Below are 18,979 nucleotides of genomic sequence, written 5' to 3'. Positions count from 1 at the left end.
TTACAAGGAGGAAATATGAGGTAAATGTATTGTTTGGTGTAGGTAACCAGCAAGATTTGAGAACAAATCTTTTTCAAGAAGAGGAGTATGATGCGATCATGGATAGCTCTCGAAGTTATCAAGCAATGAAAAAATTGAATCCGCTAGAGTTGCTGCAAGGATCAATAAATAGGGGACGAAACAAGATGTTTATTGAAGCGCTTCAAAGGTTCGTACTGTATCAAAAAGTGTATAACGACTTGACATCAAGACTACAAGGATTTGGGATTCATGGCAACCAAGTTGGGGAGCATGGAAGTCAAGTTGAAGATCATTACAACAAGATTGAAGTGCTAAATGACCAAAAAGGAAGCAGCAGACCAGTGCCCGAGTGCCAGTTTTCGGGTGCCCCAGCGCCCATCGCCGAAACAGGGGCTTTTCAGCGGCCAAAAGTTTTCTTCGTTTTCTTCATATTATATGTGTTAATGAAATTTTCATCTTCTGTTTTTTAATCCACCATTAATTTAAATATATCATATAAATTTCTTACTCATGTTTTCAATTTCTAATTTTGCAAAATCTGTTATTTTCTTAAAGTACAAGGAAGAAAGTCATTGTCGTATCAAATCTCAATTTATTGCCACTTTCCTCCAGGTTTATGTCGGATCCATCGCCCCTGAAAAATGTAAATGAACTTTTAAACACATTAAAATATTAATATTAAATAAAATTTAAAGTAATTAAAGTAATAACTTGCAACTAACAAACTAATTCGCGCATGAGACTCTCTAGGCGATTGAAATTGCAAATTGTTTCCCTCTCTATTGTCAGCTTCGTTTATTCACTACATATCTTACCAAAAGAATTCTAAAATATACCATATGTGATCCACAATTTATGGCACACATTTAATTGTTACTTCTTTCATTTTATGTCACTCATTTTACTTCTTCATGCAACCCATCCAAGCAACAAGCAACAAGCAACAAGCAACAAGCCACAAGCCACAAGCAATAGTAGATCTAGAGAGTAAACATATAAAAACTTATTATTCTTGATATAAGAAGAGGTTGGACTCCAAACAATAGCCTTCAGCATATTACAGGTGTAGTCAAACATAAGGACATGGTTTCTTCATGTACATTCCACTAAACTCTATTAAAAACCTATGCTTGCATAGCTATTTTTCAAAGAGCAATAATCACCCTCTTTTACACGGGTCTTGTTTTGCTTCCTTTGGTGTTCGAATTCCTAGACATGATATATCATACCGACTTCAATAAGACTAATATGAGGAATGTGAAGTGCCACAGCCGGACCTCTGCAATTCTTGCGCAGAAATGAGTACCCAAAGTCGATAACTAGCTTCTTCAAGAAAGATGATGACCTCCTGGCTTTTACATAAGAGTGCCCCATGATGTACGCAACACCGGCTTCCTTTGCCTGGATCAAGTCTAGGAGCTCTTCTCTTACAGAAGGATCCATCCCAGGACTTGGAGGTATTTGAAACCTCAGATGACGCCTTCTGATCTGTGGGTTCTCATCTTCATATGCAGATCTCAAACTCTGCAGTGTTAAAGTCTTGCTGCTTTGGACCGAATTACTCGTGTCAAATTCCTCCACCTCAGATACGATGAGGCTTGATCCAGATTGAAGAGTTCGGGAGCTTATGACTGCCATCCTACCGTCATAAGACACTGAGTCAGGGCTTGAGAGCTGTGACTCAATAGCTTCCATTTGAATAAACTCTGCTATACTCTGAATCAGCTGGTCCTCAAAATGCAGGTCGTCTCTCTGCAAATCCTTGTACCCGTATCTTACAATGCATCGGTACATTCGATATGGTCTCGGACAGATGCGTCCGATGAGGAAGCGTTCCTCAGAAGAAACATAGGGAACTGGAACGTACTTTACGCAGACGAATACCAAAACATTATGGAATGCGGGGAGATTTGTTACAAAGTGTGAGAAGATGGAGGGCACTCCTGTTGCCAGCTCAGAATATATGAGACCTATCCCGGGCACACGGACAATACCAAGGCTTGGACCAAGGCCAAGGATCCATTTCAGAGGAACCTTATTATGCAAATCAAAGTTGTACTTCTTCCAAGTTCCATAGTGCCAGACAAACATGACAAACATAAAGATGATAGCAAGTACAAGTGAAACCCATCCTCCCTGGGGAACTTTAGTGCATGCAGCTGACAGATAAGATGCTTCGATGATCCAAAAGAAAAGAAGGAAAGCACCTGCAAGTATTATACTTCTCTGCCAGACAAAGACCATGACAAGTGCCATGAGAAAAGTTGTGATGAACATCACTGACATGACAGCTAGGCCTGACACGAAAAATGATGTTGATGATGGAAAAAGACACAATTCAAAAAGTTACAAGTTAAATTGATAATTATTGAAATGAATGAAACCTAAAATAAAAATGGATAAAAACAGAAAACATGAAATTTGTTATTTAATATTCTCCACATCCAGCATTGTTATTGATAAAATACTAAAAAGTGTTCCAGAATCAGCTACGCAAATTCCACATTATTAGGTGGTGACATTATTTAATTTAATCTAGCAAGTATAAGAACTTAACAAGTTAATTAGTTGGGCCTTATTAATGTTCACGGGCTGATAATTTATTTATTACATTATTTAGGCTTAATCTATTGAGTCATTTATGGGAGAATAACTTTCAGACAGATGCCAACAGATTTTTTTTTTTTTTTTTTTTGCATCTATTTGTGAGCAAATTCTTGAGTTCCTACCAAACAAAAGAACTTGTCAAGATCTTGATATTTTGGCTCCCAACAAGAATTATCATTTTCAATTTGTTCGAGAAGTGGCATCTGAATAATTTCAAATCTTGATGAAATTTGGTTCACAAATGATGTACATCATTCGGTCGATTTTCCAAGTAAAATATAGGTCTAGTTTCCGAGATCTACGTTGGTATTATGGTGATTGTGTTAGTTGAAGATGCCCTGAAAACTTGGTAAGATTACGATGCAGGAACCTTACAGTGTATTGTTGGGTTCTCATCACTTCGGAGGTGGAATCATTTGTGAGCTACGATGCTTCTTTTGGCCATATAATATCAATCAGTAATTTCTAATAAAATAACATATGATGGTTAAATGGGAAACAATTTTATTGCGCCCATTTATTGCGCTACTTGGATATAAGATACAACACACACAATCTTATTACCCACTGATCATAATTGAAAGATTTAAAGGACGGAAACAAAAAGCTAACTTACCATATGCATTCCCTATGGTAGTTGTATCTTGAAAGCCAACAGCAATAGCAAGAGTAAGGATCATCAGAATCCAGTTGATCTCTGGAATATAGATCTGCCCATGAATTTGCTTTGAGGTATGCACAACCTTCACACGTGGGAAGCAACCAAGAGCATGACATTGCTTAACAATAGAGAAAGTGGCAGAAATTATAGCCTGGCTGGCGACTATAGTTGCAAGGGTTGCAATTACAAAGACAGGCCAGAAAACACCACCTGCAGGACAAGCCGAAATCAAAAGCAGAGTAGGACTAGTTTGAAAACCACAATAAACCTTATAGGCATATCGTGTCCGTAGAAGCAATACTAACCAGGAATGGAGTCATAGAAACTATTCGGAATCGACGAGATATTTTTTGACAGATAAGCAGCTTGCCCCATGTATTGTACAACCAAGCAAGGATATACAAGGCATATAAAAGCAAGCTGCAAAAATGAAAAGGAAAGATTCATGTTAAAAGAAGCATGGACGGAATTTTTTTGTATGGAGAAAACTCTGATTGATGACTTATACTGTAGGAGTCCACAATATGCACTAGTAAAAAACTTGATATAACAAAAATTCTATGGATCAACATCAACTAGAGCTGTGTGAACCAACAATTCACCCTAATAGCCGTCATTATGTAGTTTCGATTATTTTTTCTCAAAATTCATATCACTTCCGATTGGGAAAAAATAGAACTCCAGATACAACAATAGAAGAGACATGCACTCGCCTCATAAAACCCAGTATCAACCTTCAATTATAGTTATTATCATCCTACCCAAATTAGGGAATTCTACTACCCACCATTTAAATATGAAATCCTCATTTGAATGTTAACAAAATCTGACTTACCCTAATTGAATATGAAGTGAAATGGCCGAGATCTGCATACATAGCCTCAGTACCTGCATCAGTAACTAAGCTTAATTCGTGTCGATTTTATGTTATCATTATTGAACTAAAAAAACATTAAATTGTCACAGATAAATAAAAGCATTGGTAATTCAGTCCTTTTCATTTGTAGATGAAAGATATGAAATAAAATAAGATGTAAGGCTATGTACATGATGGGTGCGACATACAAGAAAAATATTATTATATTTCTGGAGTGACGTCACGGAATAAAATTATAAGCAACAAACTTATTTAGAGAACACTTCGAATATAACATAGATGGAATTTTAGGCTGATAGAGACTTGAAAGGCTTCATAAAACTTGGAATATTCATAAAATCAATAGTTGAACACTTCCTTGATTATTCTGTTAGGGCCTCGCATACAGCACACGAAGCCCAGCCCAAAGATCGTGTGTACGGCCGTTTCACACACAGAAAGTTCAAGAAATCACGAGAAGATCATGCAGCGTGATTGGATTGTTCTTTTCAACTTTAAGTTTCCTAGGATTTGGTTTATCATTTGTTGCTTTCAAAAGAATAAGTTATCCCATGAGGATAATAGTCTGCAGATAGGAGTTGTTATCTTGGTTGTTTGTTTTTTTAAAACTTCCGATCACAAGGAGCAGAGTTGTATTTAAGCAACTTCAGCGGAATAAAATCTCAATCTTTTATTCTAAAAAACAACTGAATGAGATCGAGAGGTTCTCTCATTTAAGCCTCTAACTCATTACTCACGTTAATACACAATAGGGCGGCAGGGGAGAAAAACAAATAAAAAGAGAGACGTGACGGAGTTGAACGACCAAGCAGTACACCGTCCCATAACTCGATCCTTGAGTCAGGCACAGAACAAATTGGTACCAGAGACAGGAGTTATGGCAGACCTCAAGGCCATTCAGCACATGTTGGAAACATTCTTCAAAACGTACAAAGAAGACAAAGACAATTGTGACCGCCGCCTACTTGAGCTCTCCAACCGTTTCAACGACCTCTCCATTGCACTGTCAAATGACCGTAATGATCCAAAACCTCAGGACATCCATAAGCACGACGACTCGAACTCCTCCAGAAAGTCTGCGCATCACAATCCGGGAAACAACCATCTCTTTGTTCCAAAATTCAGCAAGCTGGATTTCCCTCACTACGATGGTAAGTCAAACCCTCTGCCTTGGCTTACTCATTGTGACCATTTTTTTATGCTCCAAAACACTCCAAGCAGCGACAGATTAGGCACTGCCTCGCTCCACCTCGAGGGGGATGCACATGGTTCCTGCGATTACATCGGGACCATCCAAAGCTCTCTTGGGAAGAATTTCATTCACACTGCCTACTCCACTTTGGCCATGCATATCAAGATGACAAGGTGGGAGATTTATCTAAATTATGGCAGACGGGTCTTGTAGAAGATTATCAGCGTAGCTTTGAACATTTACTCACTCATGCTAGCCAACTTACCAGCACCCAAGAAGTCAACATTTGTGTAAGTGGATTGAAGGAGCATATCGCAATCGACGTCCAGATCCAAAGACCATGGGACTTAACTTCTGTTATGCAGCTCGCAAGGCTGTGTGAACGGAAATTCGGAGCCTCCCACACGAACCAAGCACCAGCATGGAAATCGCGAGAATCCACTTCAGCGCAAACGCTTGTCATGCGCTGAGATGGACGATAGGTGTGCTTGAGGTCTCTGCTTCAACTGTGATGAGCCTTACATTCGCGGCCATCAATGTAAAAAATTATTTTGGCTTGAAACCATGGATGAACCAGCGGAGGACGAACCACTGACTCTTGACCATACCAATCCTGAAATCTCCCTACATGCCATTACCGGTTCACAAGCGGCACAAACAATGCAGCTGTTGGGCGAAATTGCATCCCGCTCAGTTCGGATTCTTATCGACTCGAGCAGTGCTCATTGTTTCTTGGATAGCTCATTGGCGTCCGACCTCGGCCTTCCTATCAGTCCCCGTACAGGCCTCTCGGTTATGGTGGCAAATGGGCGCCGACTGGATGTACTGGAGTCTCATTTGGGATCACCCTTCTCCTCGGTGGTAAGTATTTTTGTGTGGATTTTTTCTTACTCAGGTTGGGCAACTGGTGCAGTGTTAAGAGTCAATTGGCTCCGCACTTTGGGACAGATTAATTGGGACTTTGCGGCCATGCACATGAATTTTTCCAAGGATGTGACCATGATTGATCTCTTTGGCATAAGAGATGTACCTTTAATTGCTCACAATTTTTCGGTGTCACTGGCTCCTCCCGACCAATTGCAGGAACTTTTGACTGAGTTTTCCTCAATTTTTTATGAGGCATTCAGACTACCTCCAGACCGCGGGTTCTACCATCGTATAGTCTTAAGAGCGGGTACAAACCCAACTGTGGTTCGGCCATAACGCTACCCACATGCTCAGAAAGACGAGATCGAGAAACAGTGTGAGGAGATGCTCGCCAAGGGGATTATTCACCATTCTCCTCTCGAGTACTCCTTGTTAAGAAATGTAACACGTGGCGCTTTTGCATCGACTGTAGTCCCTCAACGAGAGGACTCTGTAGAAAACTATGGAAACATTGATGGAGAACATATTCTCTTATTTCTTGATCAAAAGGATATAGATTAGTACAATTTATATAGACCAACGGAATAAAATCAAATCCCAACAAATCTGGGAAATATCCTATCTTACCAATAATATAAAATCCTAGTTTAAATTAAATCCTATCAAATCTAATTACTCGACACTCCCCCTCAAGTTGGTGTGAAGATATCTATCATGCCCAACTTGCGAACTTGTTCTTCAAAGGTTTGTTTGGATAAGCCCTTGGTTAGAATATCTGCAACTTGTAATAGGATTGGAACAAATGGAATACAGATTACCCCGCCTTCAAGCTTCTCTTTTATGAAATGCTTGTCAATTTCGATGTGCTTAGTTCTCTCATGAAGAACTAGATTGTGAACAATGCTAATGGCTGCCTTGTTATCACAAAATAGCTTGATGGGAAAGTTCAGAGTCAACTTCAGATCTTCCATAACTCGTTTGAGCCACAATACTTCACACACTCCTTGTGCCATGGACCTAAATTCTGCCTCTGCAGCGCTTCTCGCAACTACTCCTTGCTTTTTGCTTCTCCATGTTACCAAGTTGCCCCACACAAATGTACAAAACCCAGAGGTTGATCTTCGATCAGTAACCGATCCTGCCCAATCAGCGTCAGTGTACACTTCAACTTCTCGTTTCACATTTTTTTCAAAGAATAAGCCCTTCCCTGGAGTTCCCTTCAAATACCGCAGAATTCGGTATACTGCTTCAAGATGTTCCGCACATGGTGAATGCATAAATTGGCTAACCATACTTACTGTGAAAGCGATGTCAGGACGTGTGTGAGATAGGTAAATTAATCTTCCAACCAGTCTTTGGTATCTCCCTGTGTCCACAAGACTGCCATTTTTTATGTCTCCTAGCTTTGCATTTGAGTCTATAGGAGTATCTGATGGTTTGCATCCACTCATTCCAGTATCCTTCAAGAGATCCAGAATATATTTTCTTTGGGACACCATGATTCCTTTTTTCGACCTTGCCACCTCCATGCCAAGAAAATATTTCAATTTTCCCAAGTCTTTCATCTCAAACTCTTTTGCCAAGCTCTTTTTTAACCTGTTTATCTCTTCTATATCATCACCTGTCAAAATTATATCATCAACATAGACAATTAGTACTGAAATCTTTCCAGTAGTGGACCTTTTTGTGAAAAGAGTATGATCAGATTGTCCTTGATGGTAGTCTTGGCTTCTCACGAATTTTGAAAATCTTTCAAACCACGCTCTGGGAGACTGCTTTAGACCATACAGTGATTTTTTTAACTTGCACACCATTGGTCCAAACAGTTCTGTAAATCCGGGAGGTGGTTCCATGTACACTTCTTCTTCTAGATCTCCATTTAGAAACGCATTCTTCACATCTAACTGATTTAGAGGCCAATCTAGATTTGCAGCAGCAGAGAGAATAACTCGGACTGTATTGAGTTTAGTCACTGGCGAGAAAGTTTCTTTGTAGTCAATTCCATATGTTTGGGTGAAGCCTTTGGCAACCAAACGTGCTTTATAACGTTCTAGAGATCCATCAGAGTTGTATTTTGGTGAGAAAACCCACTTACACCCTACAACAAACTTCCCACTTGGTAGATCAGCCTTCTCCCAGGTAGAGTTTTTTTCCAGAGCTCTCATCTCCTCATAAATCGCCTCTCTCCATTCAGGTATCTCTAGAGCTTCCTGTACATTGTTAGGAATCCTAATGGTGTCTAATTGGGAGACAAAAGAACAATAGGATGATGACAAATTTTTATAAGATACATAGTTTGACATAGGGTGTTTGGTGCATGTTCGAGTACCTTTTCTCAAGTCAATTGGAAGATCAATGTTTGTTTCAGAAGTTGTTGAGATCTCATTCTGATTTTCATGATCAGGCTCATGAGTTGACTCATGACACTGTTGCATGACAGGTTCTCCCTCTTTCTGTGTGCCCTTCCTCCTTGTATAAACTAACCCTTTGAACTGTTTCTCACTTGTCTCCTCTGTTGTGTCAAAATGATCGGAATTTTCCAAAGCTATAGTAAAATCAGAATTTGTTAAGTGGTCGGTCATCTTCACTGACTGTGGACTCCCCCTGAAGATGAGAGGAGTAGAAAGACTGACCTTCAAAGAAAGTAACATCCATAGAGATAAAAAATCTTTTTGCAGCAGGGTCAAAGCACTTGTAGCCCCGTTGGTTTGCAGGATAACCAACAAAAATACATTTTCGAGCCTTTGGGTCTAGTTTAGAGATGCTAGAATCAAAGTTATGAACAAATGCTAGACTACCAAATATTTTCAAAGGAATTTTGGTTATAAGACGCGTGTTGGGAAAGTTTTTATTAAAAACATTCATGGGGATTGAAAATTCAAAATCCTAGAGGGTTGTCTATTTATCAAATAGGTGGCTGTCAAAACTGCCTCTCCCCAAAGATACTTCGGAACATTAGTTGCAAAACTAATTGCTCGAGCAACTTCAAGAAGATGTTTGTTTTTTCGTTCAGCCACACCATTTTGTTGAGGTGTATGAGGACAAGAACTTTGGTGAATAATCCCTTGCTCTTGAAAAAAAATGTCCTAGCACATTATTAAAGTATTCTCCCCCATTGTCAGTCCGAAAAATTTGGATCCTAGTGTGGAATTGAGTTTGAACCATTTTGAAAAAATTTTGAAAAGTGATTCCCGCATCAGACTTATCTTTCAAAAGGAATACCCAAGTCATCCGGGAATGATCATCAATGAAGGATAAAAACCACCTTTTATCGGAAATAGTTTTTACTTTGCATGGACCCCAAACGTCACTGTGAATCATGTGAAATGGTGCCGACCTTTTATAAGGTTGAGATGGAAAATTAGAACGATGATGTTTGCCTAGCTCACAAAATTCACAATGCAAAGTAGAAATATTTTTATTGATAAATAGCTTGGGAAACATCCTTTTCAAATAAAAAAAGTTTTGATGACCTAACCGACTATGCCATAAAAAAATATCATTCACACTAGAATGGGAATCAGAGTTGAGACACTTGTTCGGAGCAGGTCTTCCAAGGAAGGATTGGGCAGCAAGAGAGTATAGGCCACCATCCTGTCTAGCATTGCCAATCATCGTCCCCGAGGCCAAATCCTGAAATTCACAATGAGAAGACCAGAATATCACTCGACAATTGAGATCAAACGTGATTTTGCTAATTGACAGAAGATTATAGGATAAAGGGGGAACATGTAGCACATTCGTAAGGGTCAAAGAAGGGGAGAGAACAACAGTTCCTTTCCCTGCAACAGATGCAAAAGAGCCATCTGCAATTTTAACTTTTTGATTTCCTGCGCAGGGGACATACGAAGAGAAAAAATGCGATGATCCCGTCATATGATCTGTTGCACCTGAATCTAGAATCCAGACGCTGTTAGAAATGGAGTTTGCAATATTTGCACATGAACAAATACCTGTCTGGGCCAAGGAAACCGAAGGATTGGATATGTCACGGCGGGAGTCAAACAATTTGAATAGGTGCTCTAACTGATCCTTTGTGAAAGGGAGGAAATCGGAGGAGGATGAGGGCGTTCCAGAATCTACACTACCTGTTTGAAGAGCACAACTTCCAGTGTTCGATCTGTTGGTGTCTGGTCTGTTGATGCCAAACTTTTTCTTGAGATGGGCTGGTTTACCATGTATTTTCCAGCACGTGTCTATATAGTGTGCCATGGTTTTTTGCACTTCTCACAGAACGGTCTGCCCTCAGATCCCACTTCTCGGCTCACGAGGGCGGAACCTTCAGAGTCTACAACAGGTTCAACCTGCTTCAGCATCACTTGGCGACGAGTTTCTTCTCGGCGGACCTCGGAAAACACTTCTCGAAGGCTGGGCAGAGGTTTTCGCCCAAGTATACGGCCTCGAACCTCATCCAGTTCCTTGTTTAACCCTGCAAGGAAGACAAACATTCTGTGGCAGTCCACTTTTGTCTTGTATCGTGTACAATCCTTGCTACTCTCCCATTCATCGACATCGAGAAGATCCAGTTCTTGCCATAGAACCATTAACTCGGTGTAGTAAGTTGTGACATCCTTATTGCCTTGTTTCATCTGCCACATACGAGTATTTACCTCGTACAATTGGGAGTAATTTTCAGAATCGGAGTACGTCTCTTGGACAGCCTTCCAGACATCATGGGCCGTGGGTAGGAACATGAAAGGCTTGTTGATTGCTGGCTCCATAGAGTTTATTAACCATGCTGTGACCAACGAGTTCTCTGAGCGCCATTGTTTGTATTTTGAGTCAGTTGAACTCGGGCCTTTCGCTTCGCCGGTCACAAACCCTAGTTTGCCTTTGCCATCAATCATTAGTCGGACTGATTGTGCCCACTCCAGGTAATTCTTCCCATTCAATTGGTGGATCGTTATTTGAAAGGAAGAATCTGAGGAAGCGACAGTAGACTGGGTTGTACCACTGTCACCACTAGAACCGGCGCCGACCATGGCTCTTTAAAATTCATGGTCGATTCCTAGGCTTTGATACCATGTAGAAAACTATGGAAACATTGATGGAGAACGTATTCTCTTATTTCTTGATCAAAAGGATATAGATTAGTACAATTTATATAGAACAACTGAATAAAATCAAATCCCAACAAATCTGGGAAATATCCTATCTTACCAATAATATAAAATCCTAGTTTAAATTAAATCCTATCAAATCCTAATTACTCGACAGACTCATGGGGCTCAATTCTTCTCCAAACTTGACCTCCGGACAGGATATCACCAAATTTTGATGGACTCGGAGTCCGTAAAGATGACAGCCTTCCGCACACACCATGGACACTTGAATTCCTTGTGATGTCCTTTGTGCTTACTAATGCTCCGTCAACCTTCCAGGCGGCCATGAACTCTATTTTCAGGGAGTTTCTCCGTAAATTTGTGTTTGTATTTTTTGATGATATCCTTATTTACAGCAAGTCATGAGCTGACCACCTCAAACATCTCCGTATGGTTTTGCGGTTCTCCAGGACCAACAATTCTTTCTCAAACAGTCCAAGTGTTGCTTTGCCCGGTCTGAAGTGGCGTACTTGTGCCACCGAGTTTCTAAAAATGGCGTGGCAGTCGACGGTGAGAAGATCCGGGCTGTTGTGCAATGGCCAATACCTTCCTCGGTCAGGGCCTTGCGTGGTTTTCTGGGCATCACCGGCTAATACAGAAAGTTTGTACAAGATTATGAGCTTATTGCAACACCTCTTACCAGTTTGCTCCGCAAGAACTGTTTTATCTGGACTCAAGAAGCTACTGATGCTTTTCTTAAATTGAGGCAAACATTGACCACTACCCCGATCCTAGCACTGCCAGATTTTTCTTCTCCCTTTATGTCGAGTGTGACGCTTCAGATATTGATTTGGGGGCTGTCCTTCAACAGCAGGGACAACCTATTGCTTACTTCAGTCGTTCCCTTTCTTCTAGGCATCAAAAACTTCTTGCCTATGAACGCGAATTGATCGGTCTCACTAAGGCCATCAAACACTGGCATTCCTATTTTGGGGTAATTTTTTTGTGGTCCGTACGGATCATTATAGCCTCAAATATTTATTGGATCAGCGTATCACCACCTCGCCACAACAACATTGGATCAGCAAGTTGTAAGGTTATGATTTTGTGGACGAGTACAAACCAGGGAAATCTAATGTCGTGGCGGATGCCTTGTCACGCCAAGGGGAGAGTGTGCCCACATGCAATGCCATTTCTTCGCCTCAATGGAATTTTCTGGATGAAATCCGCCAAGAGCAATCCTCCTCGGAAGAAGTCCAATGCCTCCTACAACGAGAGCGGATCCCACCAGTTTATGGACTGTTAAGACAACTTGCTTCTTTTTAAAGGTCGCATTTTTATTCTAGCTGCGTCTTCCTTAATAGAGCCACTGATTAGACTGATCCATAACAATTGTCATGAAGGATATCAAAAGACACTTCACCGCTTATCCCATGATTTTTTATTGGGCATCTATGAAAAAGCTTGTTCTGGATTTCATTGCTCCTTGCCCGATATGTCAGAAAAATAAGGTGGAAAGTTTGAAACCAGATGGCCTCCTCCAGCCCTTACCCATTCCAAACCACATCTGGACGGACATTTACCTCGATTTTGTAGGGCTTCCATCTTCCCATAGTAAAAACATGTTATTGGTGGTTGTGGATAGGTTCTCCAAATATACATTTTTTGCCTGTCTCGCACCCCTACACGGCGGTAAAAATCGCTCGTACATTCTTTGAAAATATCTTCAAATTACATGGGTTGCCAGAATCAATGTTAAGTGACCGTGATGCCACTTTCACCAGTGCCTTCTGGCGAGAACTGTTTCGACTCAGCGGCTTCAAGCTTTGCTTTACTTCTGCCTATCACCCACAATCTGATGACCAAACCGAGGTAGTTCACCGAATTGTAGTAATGTACCTCCGTTGCTTCACTAGCGATTACCCAAATAAATGATTGAATGGCTTCCGTGGGCTGAATTTTGTTACAATACCAGCTTCCACTCGTCCCTCCGTGCTACACCGTTTGAGGTAGTGTACGGTTATCCGCCCCCCAGCTTGCTCACATACTGCCCTAGTCTCTCGGCCTGGCCTCAGCTGACATTGAACTTTAGCAGCGTGACCAGGTCTTAAGCAATCTGCGCGACCGGCATCTTCAAGCACAAGCGAAAATGAAGGAACTTATGACACTTCTCACCGTGACGTCAACTTCCAGGAAGGGGACATGGTGCTTCTGAAACTGCAGCCCTACCGTCAATTGAGTTTAGTAGTCAGATGCAATAATGTAGAATATTTAGATTAAATTAAATCAAATCTTATCTTTTATATAGTATCAGTTTATTTGGTAACAAGATTTATTTATTTATAGATAGATATAGATTACATCTAGAATCTTGGGATTTGATTTGTATTGTAAATTATATAATATAGTAGCATCCAATGTAAAAAAGTAGTACTGAAATAAAAAAGAATTCTCTCTTTTTTACATGGTATCAAAGCCTAAGGTTACAAAATGGCCAAATCCGATTCTTCCCCTTTGAAAGACAGTACTGATTCTGCCGATTCCACGGCCGGAAAAACCCTCACTCCCATCACAACCTTTTTGGGGAACGATCACTCATCCTCTTCAATTACAAGCCACAAACTAGATGGAAAAAATTATCTCCAGTGGGCACAATCAGTAAAAATTGTGATTTGTGGCAGGGGAAAATTGGGGTACATCACCGGTGAATTACCAACTCCCAAATCCACCGATTCTTCATACAAAACATGGTTGGTCGAGAATTCGATGGTTCTTGTTTGGCTCATAAATTCAATGGAGCCTCAAATTAGCCGACGATATCTCTGGTTCAAGACGGCCAAAGAAGTATGGGACGCAGCCCGACGTATGTATTCGGACTTTGGTAATGCTTCTCAGATCTTTGAGCTCCGTTCTAAACTCAAAGAAATGAAGCAGGATTCAAAGTCTGTCACTCAATACTTCTCGGATCTTCAAGACCTCTGGCAAGAACTCGACCTTTTCTTAGAGGAAGAGTCAATCTGTGTGGACTGCAGTGTCAAACAGAGGAAAAACATCGAGAAGGAAAGAGTATTTGATTTTCTTGCGAGGCTTAATTGCGACTTGGATGAAGTACGCGGTCGGGTGGTGGCCCGAGAGCCCTTTCCCTCGGCTGAAGATGCATTCGCTGAGGTTCAACGGGAAGAAACTCGCCGAAAAGTCATGCTTGTTGATGTTTCGGTTGTTACATCTATACCAGAAGGTTCTGCCCTTGTTTCACACAAGCCCACATCCTTTGGGAAGTATAATCCCGACCAAAAGTCAAGTAATCGTCCGCTGTGTGACCATTGTCATTATCCTGGACATACCAGGGATACATGTTGGGACCTCCATGGGAAACCTGCGAACTGGCAGCCTAAAAAGAAAAAGGACAGCAAGGTGTACAAGACCAAATTTGCCGATGGCAAATCAGATGCTACTTCTATGTCCTTGACTAAAGAGCAGATTGAACAACTTTGCAAACTGCTCAATCAATCTTCGGTCAATCCCAGTGTTAGCTCATGTTCAATTGCTCATTCTGGTAAAAATTTCTCTGTCCAAAAATCCTCATATTTCTCTCTGGATCCTTGGATCATTGATTCAGGGGCATCAGACCATATGACAGGTTGTTTAAATATCTTTTGTACCTATATTCCTTGCACACGTCCCACTACTGTTATACTGGCTGATGGTTCTAGGACAGGCGTTGCTGGAATTGGTAACATAAGATTATCCTCAACTTTGGTTCTGTTAGCAGCCTTCCATGTTCCTGCATTGAAATGCAATCTGATTTCAGTTAATAAATTGACTCGAGACAGTAACTGTGTTGCCAAATTCATGTCTTCTTCATGTCAATTTCAGGACCTACTATCGGGGAAGATGATTGGCAGTGCTAGGGTTCATGACGGCCTTTATTACTTCGAGAATGATCCAACAAAGAGTAGACAGAAGTTCGAGTCTAATAATGTGTCTTTTTCTGTGTCTAGGAGTCGAGAACTTATTTTGTGGCATCGTAGACTTGGTCATCCAAGTTTTTCTTATTTAAGACATCAATTTCCTTATTTGTTCAGTAATAAAGAGCTTGAGTCACTTGATTGTGAAATTTGTCAACTTGCAAAACAAACTCGCACCACTTTTTCCCCAAAACCATATGTACCATCAACAACTTTTTCTTTAATCCATAGCGATGTATGGGGACCTTCCAAAGTCACCACCTCAGGTGGAAAAAAATGGTTTCTCACATTTATCGATGATCACACGAGAGTCACTTGGGTTTTTTTGCTTCAAGATAAATCTGAAACTTCTCGCACATTCAAAATTTTCCATAAAATGGTACAAACCCAATTTCAAGCCCAAATTCGAATACTAAGAACAGATAATGGGAAGGAATACTTTAATTCCAGTCTTGGTGAGTATTTATCACAGCATGGGATCATACACCAAAGCTCTTGTGTTGATACTCCACAACAAAATGGAGTGTCGGAAAGAAAGAATAGGCACTTGTTAGAAATTTCCCGGGCCCTTATGTTTACAATGAACATTCCAAAATATTTGTGGGGGGATGCTATCTTAACTTCCGCCTACTTAATAAATCGCCTACCTAGTCGCCCTCTAAAGTTCAACACTCCTTTGTCTGTTCTCAAGAAGCACTATACTCACGTGTTTAAACCCCATGATATTCCTCTAAAAACCTTTGGGTGTACAGCTTTTGTCCATCTCCATAACCAAGGTCAAAGCAAGCTTGATCCTAGGGCTGTCAAAACTGTTTTTGTTGGATATTCTCCAACACAAAAGGGTTATAGGTGTTATTGTCCTCAAACCAGAAAAATGTATGTCTCGTGTGATGTTACTTTCTTTGAAAATACTCCTTATTTCTCATCTGCTGCGATTCAGGGGGAAAACAAGAGTGAATCTGGCTTCTGGGATGTTTTGGATATACCTTTACCCACTGATTCTGTACATATCAGTCCACTGCCCAATTTCAACTCAACTAACTCTTCATCCAGCAGCCCTCCTCTCAGCCCTACCAGTTCGTCCAGCAGCGTACCCAGTTTGCCCAGCAGCCCTTCCAGCCCCTCTCCTAGTCACACAGAGCAAAGACATGTTCCTAGACAGCAAAAACTACAAGTCTACTCTCGCAAGAAAAAACCTCAGTTTGAAAAAGAAGTCATGGATCCCACTCAGTCAAACAAATGACCCGGTAGTGGAACCTCCCAAAGAACCAGGTATATCCAATTCCATTCTTGATCTAGACTTGCCCATAGCTGTTAGAAAAGGTGTAAGGTCTTGTACCCAACACCCTATCTCCCAGTTTGTCTCCTACTCAAAACTGTCACCTCCATTTCGTGCTTTTACTTCAAATCTATCTAGTGTATCTATTCCCAGGTCTATTGAGGAGGCATTGATTGTTCCGGAGTGGAAAAATGCTGTTCTAGAAGAGATGGATGCCCTTAAGAAAAATAACACATGGGACTTGGTGAAATTACCACAGGGCAAGTGTGCAGTGGGCAGTAAATGGGTTTTCACTCTAAAATATAGGGCGGATGGCTCAGTGGAAAGGTATAAAGCCCGACTGGTGGCCAAAGGCTTTACACAAACCTTTGGGATTGACTATAATGAGACTTTTGCTCCTGTTGCCAAACTCAATACGGTTCGAATTCTTCTCTCTTTAGCAGTCAATCTTGATTGGCCTCTGCATCAATTCGATATTAAAAATGCATTCTTGAATGGTGAGTTGGAAGAGGAAGTCTATATGTGTCAACCTCCGGGGTTTACGGAGAATCTAGGAAGAGAAATTGTTTGTAAACTTAACAAATCTCTCTATGGTTTAAAGCAGTCTCCTAGAGCTTGGTTTGACAGGTTTTCAAAGGCTATCAAGAGATTTGGGTACAAACAGGGACAGGCTGATCACACACTGTTTATGAGACATTCTGAGAAAGGAAGGATCACTGTTATCATTGTGTATGTTGATGATATTATTATCACCGAAGATGATAGTGAAGAAATGAACAAAATCAAACAAATGATGGCAAAAGAGTTTGAAGTCAAAGATCTTGGAGCATTAAAGTATTTCTTAGGGATGGAGATAGCAAGGAGCAAGAATGGAATTTCCGTTTCTCAAAGGAAATACACCTTAGATCTTCTGGAAGAGACAGGCATGCTGGGAAGCAAACCAAGTAAGACCTCAATTGAACTTGGTAATAAAGAGAAGATGCTGGAAGGTGAGCCAGTTGACAAGGGAAAGTATCAACGCCTTGTGGGAAGACTTATTTATCTTTCACATACAAGGCCGGACATTGCATTTGGAGTCAGCTTAGTTAGCCAGTATATGCATGCTCCACGTCAAGGTCATCTCAATGCTGTGTATCGCATCTTGAGATATTTGAAACAAACACCTGGAAAAGGTTTATTCTTTACTAAAACCAGCGACAGGGGAATAAAAGGATTCACTGATGCAGATTGGGCCGGTTCGATCGATGATCGAAAATCGACAACTGGATATTGTACATTACTGTGGGGAAATTTGGTAACATTGAGGAGCAAGAAACAATCTGTTGTGGCCAGGAGCAGCGCTGAAGCTGAATATAGGGCCATGTCACATGGAATATATGAACTCATTTGGATAAAGAGGGTGATGGAAGAATTGAGAATCGGATTTGAAAGCCCCATGAAACTATACTGTGATAACAAATCTACCATCAGTATAGCTCATAATCCTGTCCATCATGACAGAACGAAGCATGTGGAAGTAGATCGTCATTTCATTAAAGAAAAATTGGATGGAGGCATAATCGACATCGAATATGTTCCCACTTCTCATCAACTAGCTGATCTACTAACTAAAGGCCTGACAGAAAATTCATTTGAATTTCTTATTCACAAGCTTGGACTCATCAACATCTATAGCCAAGCTTGAGGGGGAGTGTAGAATAATTAGATTAAATTAAATCAAATCTTATCTTTTATATAGTATCAGTTTATTTGGTAACAAGATTTATTTATTTATAGATAGATATAGATTACATCTAGAATTTTGGGATTTGATTTGTATTGTAAATTATATAATATAGTAGCATCCAATGTAAAAAAGTAGTACTGAAATAAAAAAGAATTCTCTCTTTTTTACAGAAGCTTTCTCCATGTTTCTTTGGCCCATTCGAAGTCCTTCGGCGTATCGGGACAGTAGCTTGCAAGCTCAAGCTCCCGGAAGGAGCATGTCTCCATCCTGTCTTTCATGTTTCCTGCTTAAAGTTGTTAAAAGGTGACCCTGCTCGGTTCACACCCTTGCCACCTTTTCAGCAAGACTTTCGACCGCCCCCTCAAGCCGTCTTGGATAAACGCCTATCAATGGTCGCACTCAACTCCTAATCCATTGGGATGGGCTCTCTCCCGCAGACGCTTCTTGGGAGGATGCGGTGGGCCTGACCGATCAGTACAGTTCATGTTTGAGGACAATCACGCAGTCGAGGAGGGGAGTGATGTTAGTGCCTCTCATACAGCACACGAAGCCCAGCCCAAAAATCATGTGTACAGCCGTTTCACACGGAAAGTTCAAGAACGCACGAGAAGATCATGCAGCGTGATTGGATTGTTCTTTTCAAATTGAGTTTCCTAGGATTTGGTTTATCATTTGTTGCTTTCAAAATAATAAGTTATCCCATGAGGATAATAGTATGCAGATAGGAGCTTGGTTGTTT

At 40.7% G+C, this 18,979-nt stretch overlaps 1 protein-coding gene across 3 annotated transcripts in view; it reads right to left on the bottom strand.

Annotated features, from left to right (window-relative positions):
• Positions 1-1,009: 1,009 nt before the first annotated feature.
• The window catches only part of LOC140874762 (potassium transporter 4-like), a 29,639-nt gene continuing 11,669 nt past the window's right edge, over positions 1,010-18,979 (bottom strand). For 2 of the 3 annotated variants that reach the window (XM_073278146.1, XM_073278145.1), the window contains 4 exons: positions 4,125-4,177; positions 3,595-3,709; positions 3,245-3,499; positions 1,010-2,318 (listed from right to left, as the gene is read on the bottom strand). In XM_073278146.1, coding sequence (XP_073134247.1) covers positions 1,231-2,318; positions 3,245-3,499; positions 3,595-3,709; positions 4,125-4,177 — 1,511 coding nt within the window. In that variant the 3' untranslated portion in view covers positions 1,010-1,230. The remainder of the gene's footprint in view (positions 2,319-3,244; positions 3,500-3,594; positions 3,710-4,124; positions 4,178-18,979) is intronic. The other variant, XM_073278147.1, reaches the window with a different exon arrangement.

Source organism: Henckelia pumila, chromosome 1 (genome assembly GCF_033568475.1).
Source record: "Henckelia pumila isolate YLH828 chromosome 1, ASM3356847v2, whole genome shotgun sequence".
NCBI classification, from domain to species: domain Eukaryota; kingdom Viridiplantae; phylum Streptophyta; class Magnoliopsida; order Lamiales; family Gesneriaceae; genus Henckelia; species Henckelia pumila.
This window is presented reverse-complemented; position numbering and strand designations above follow the sequence as displayed.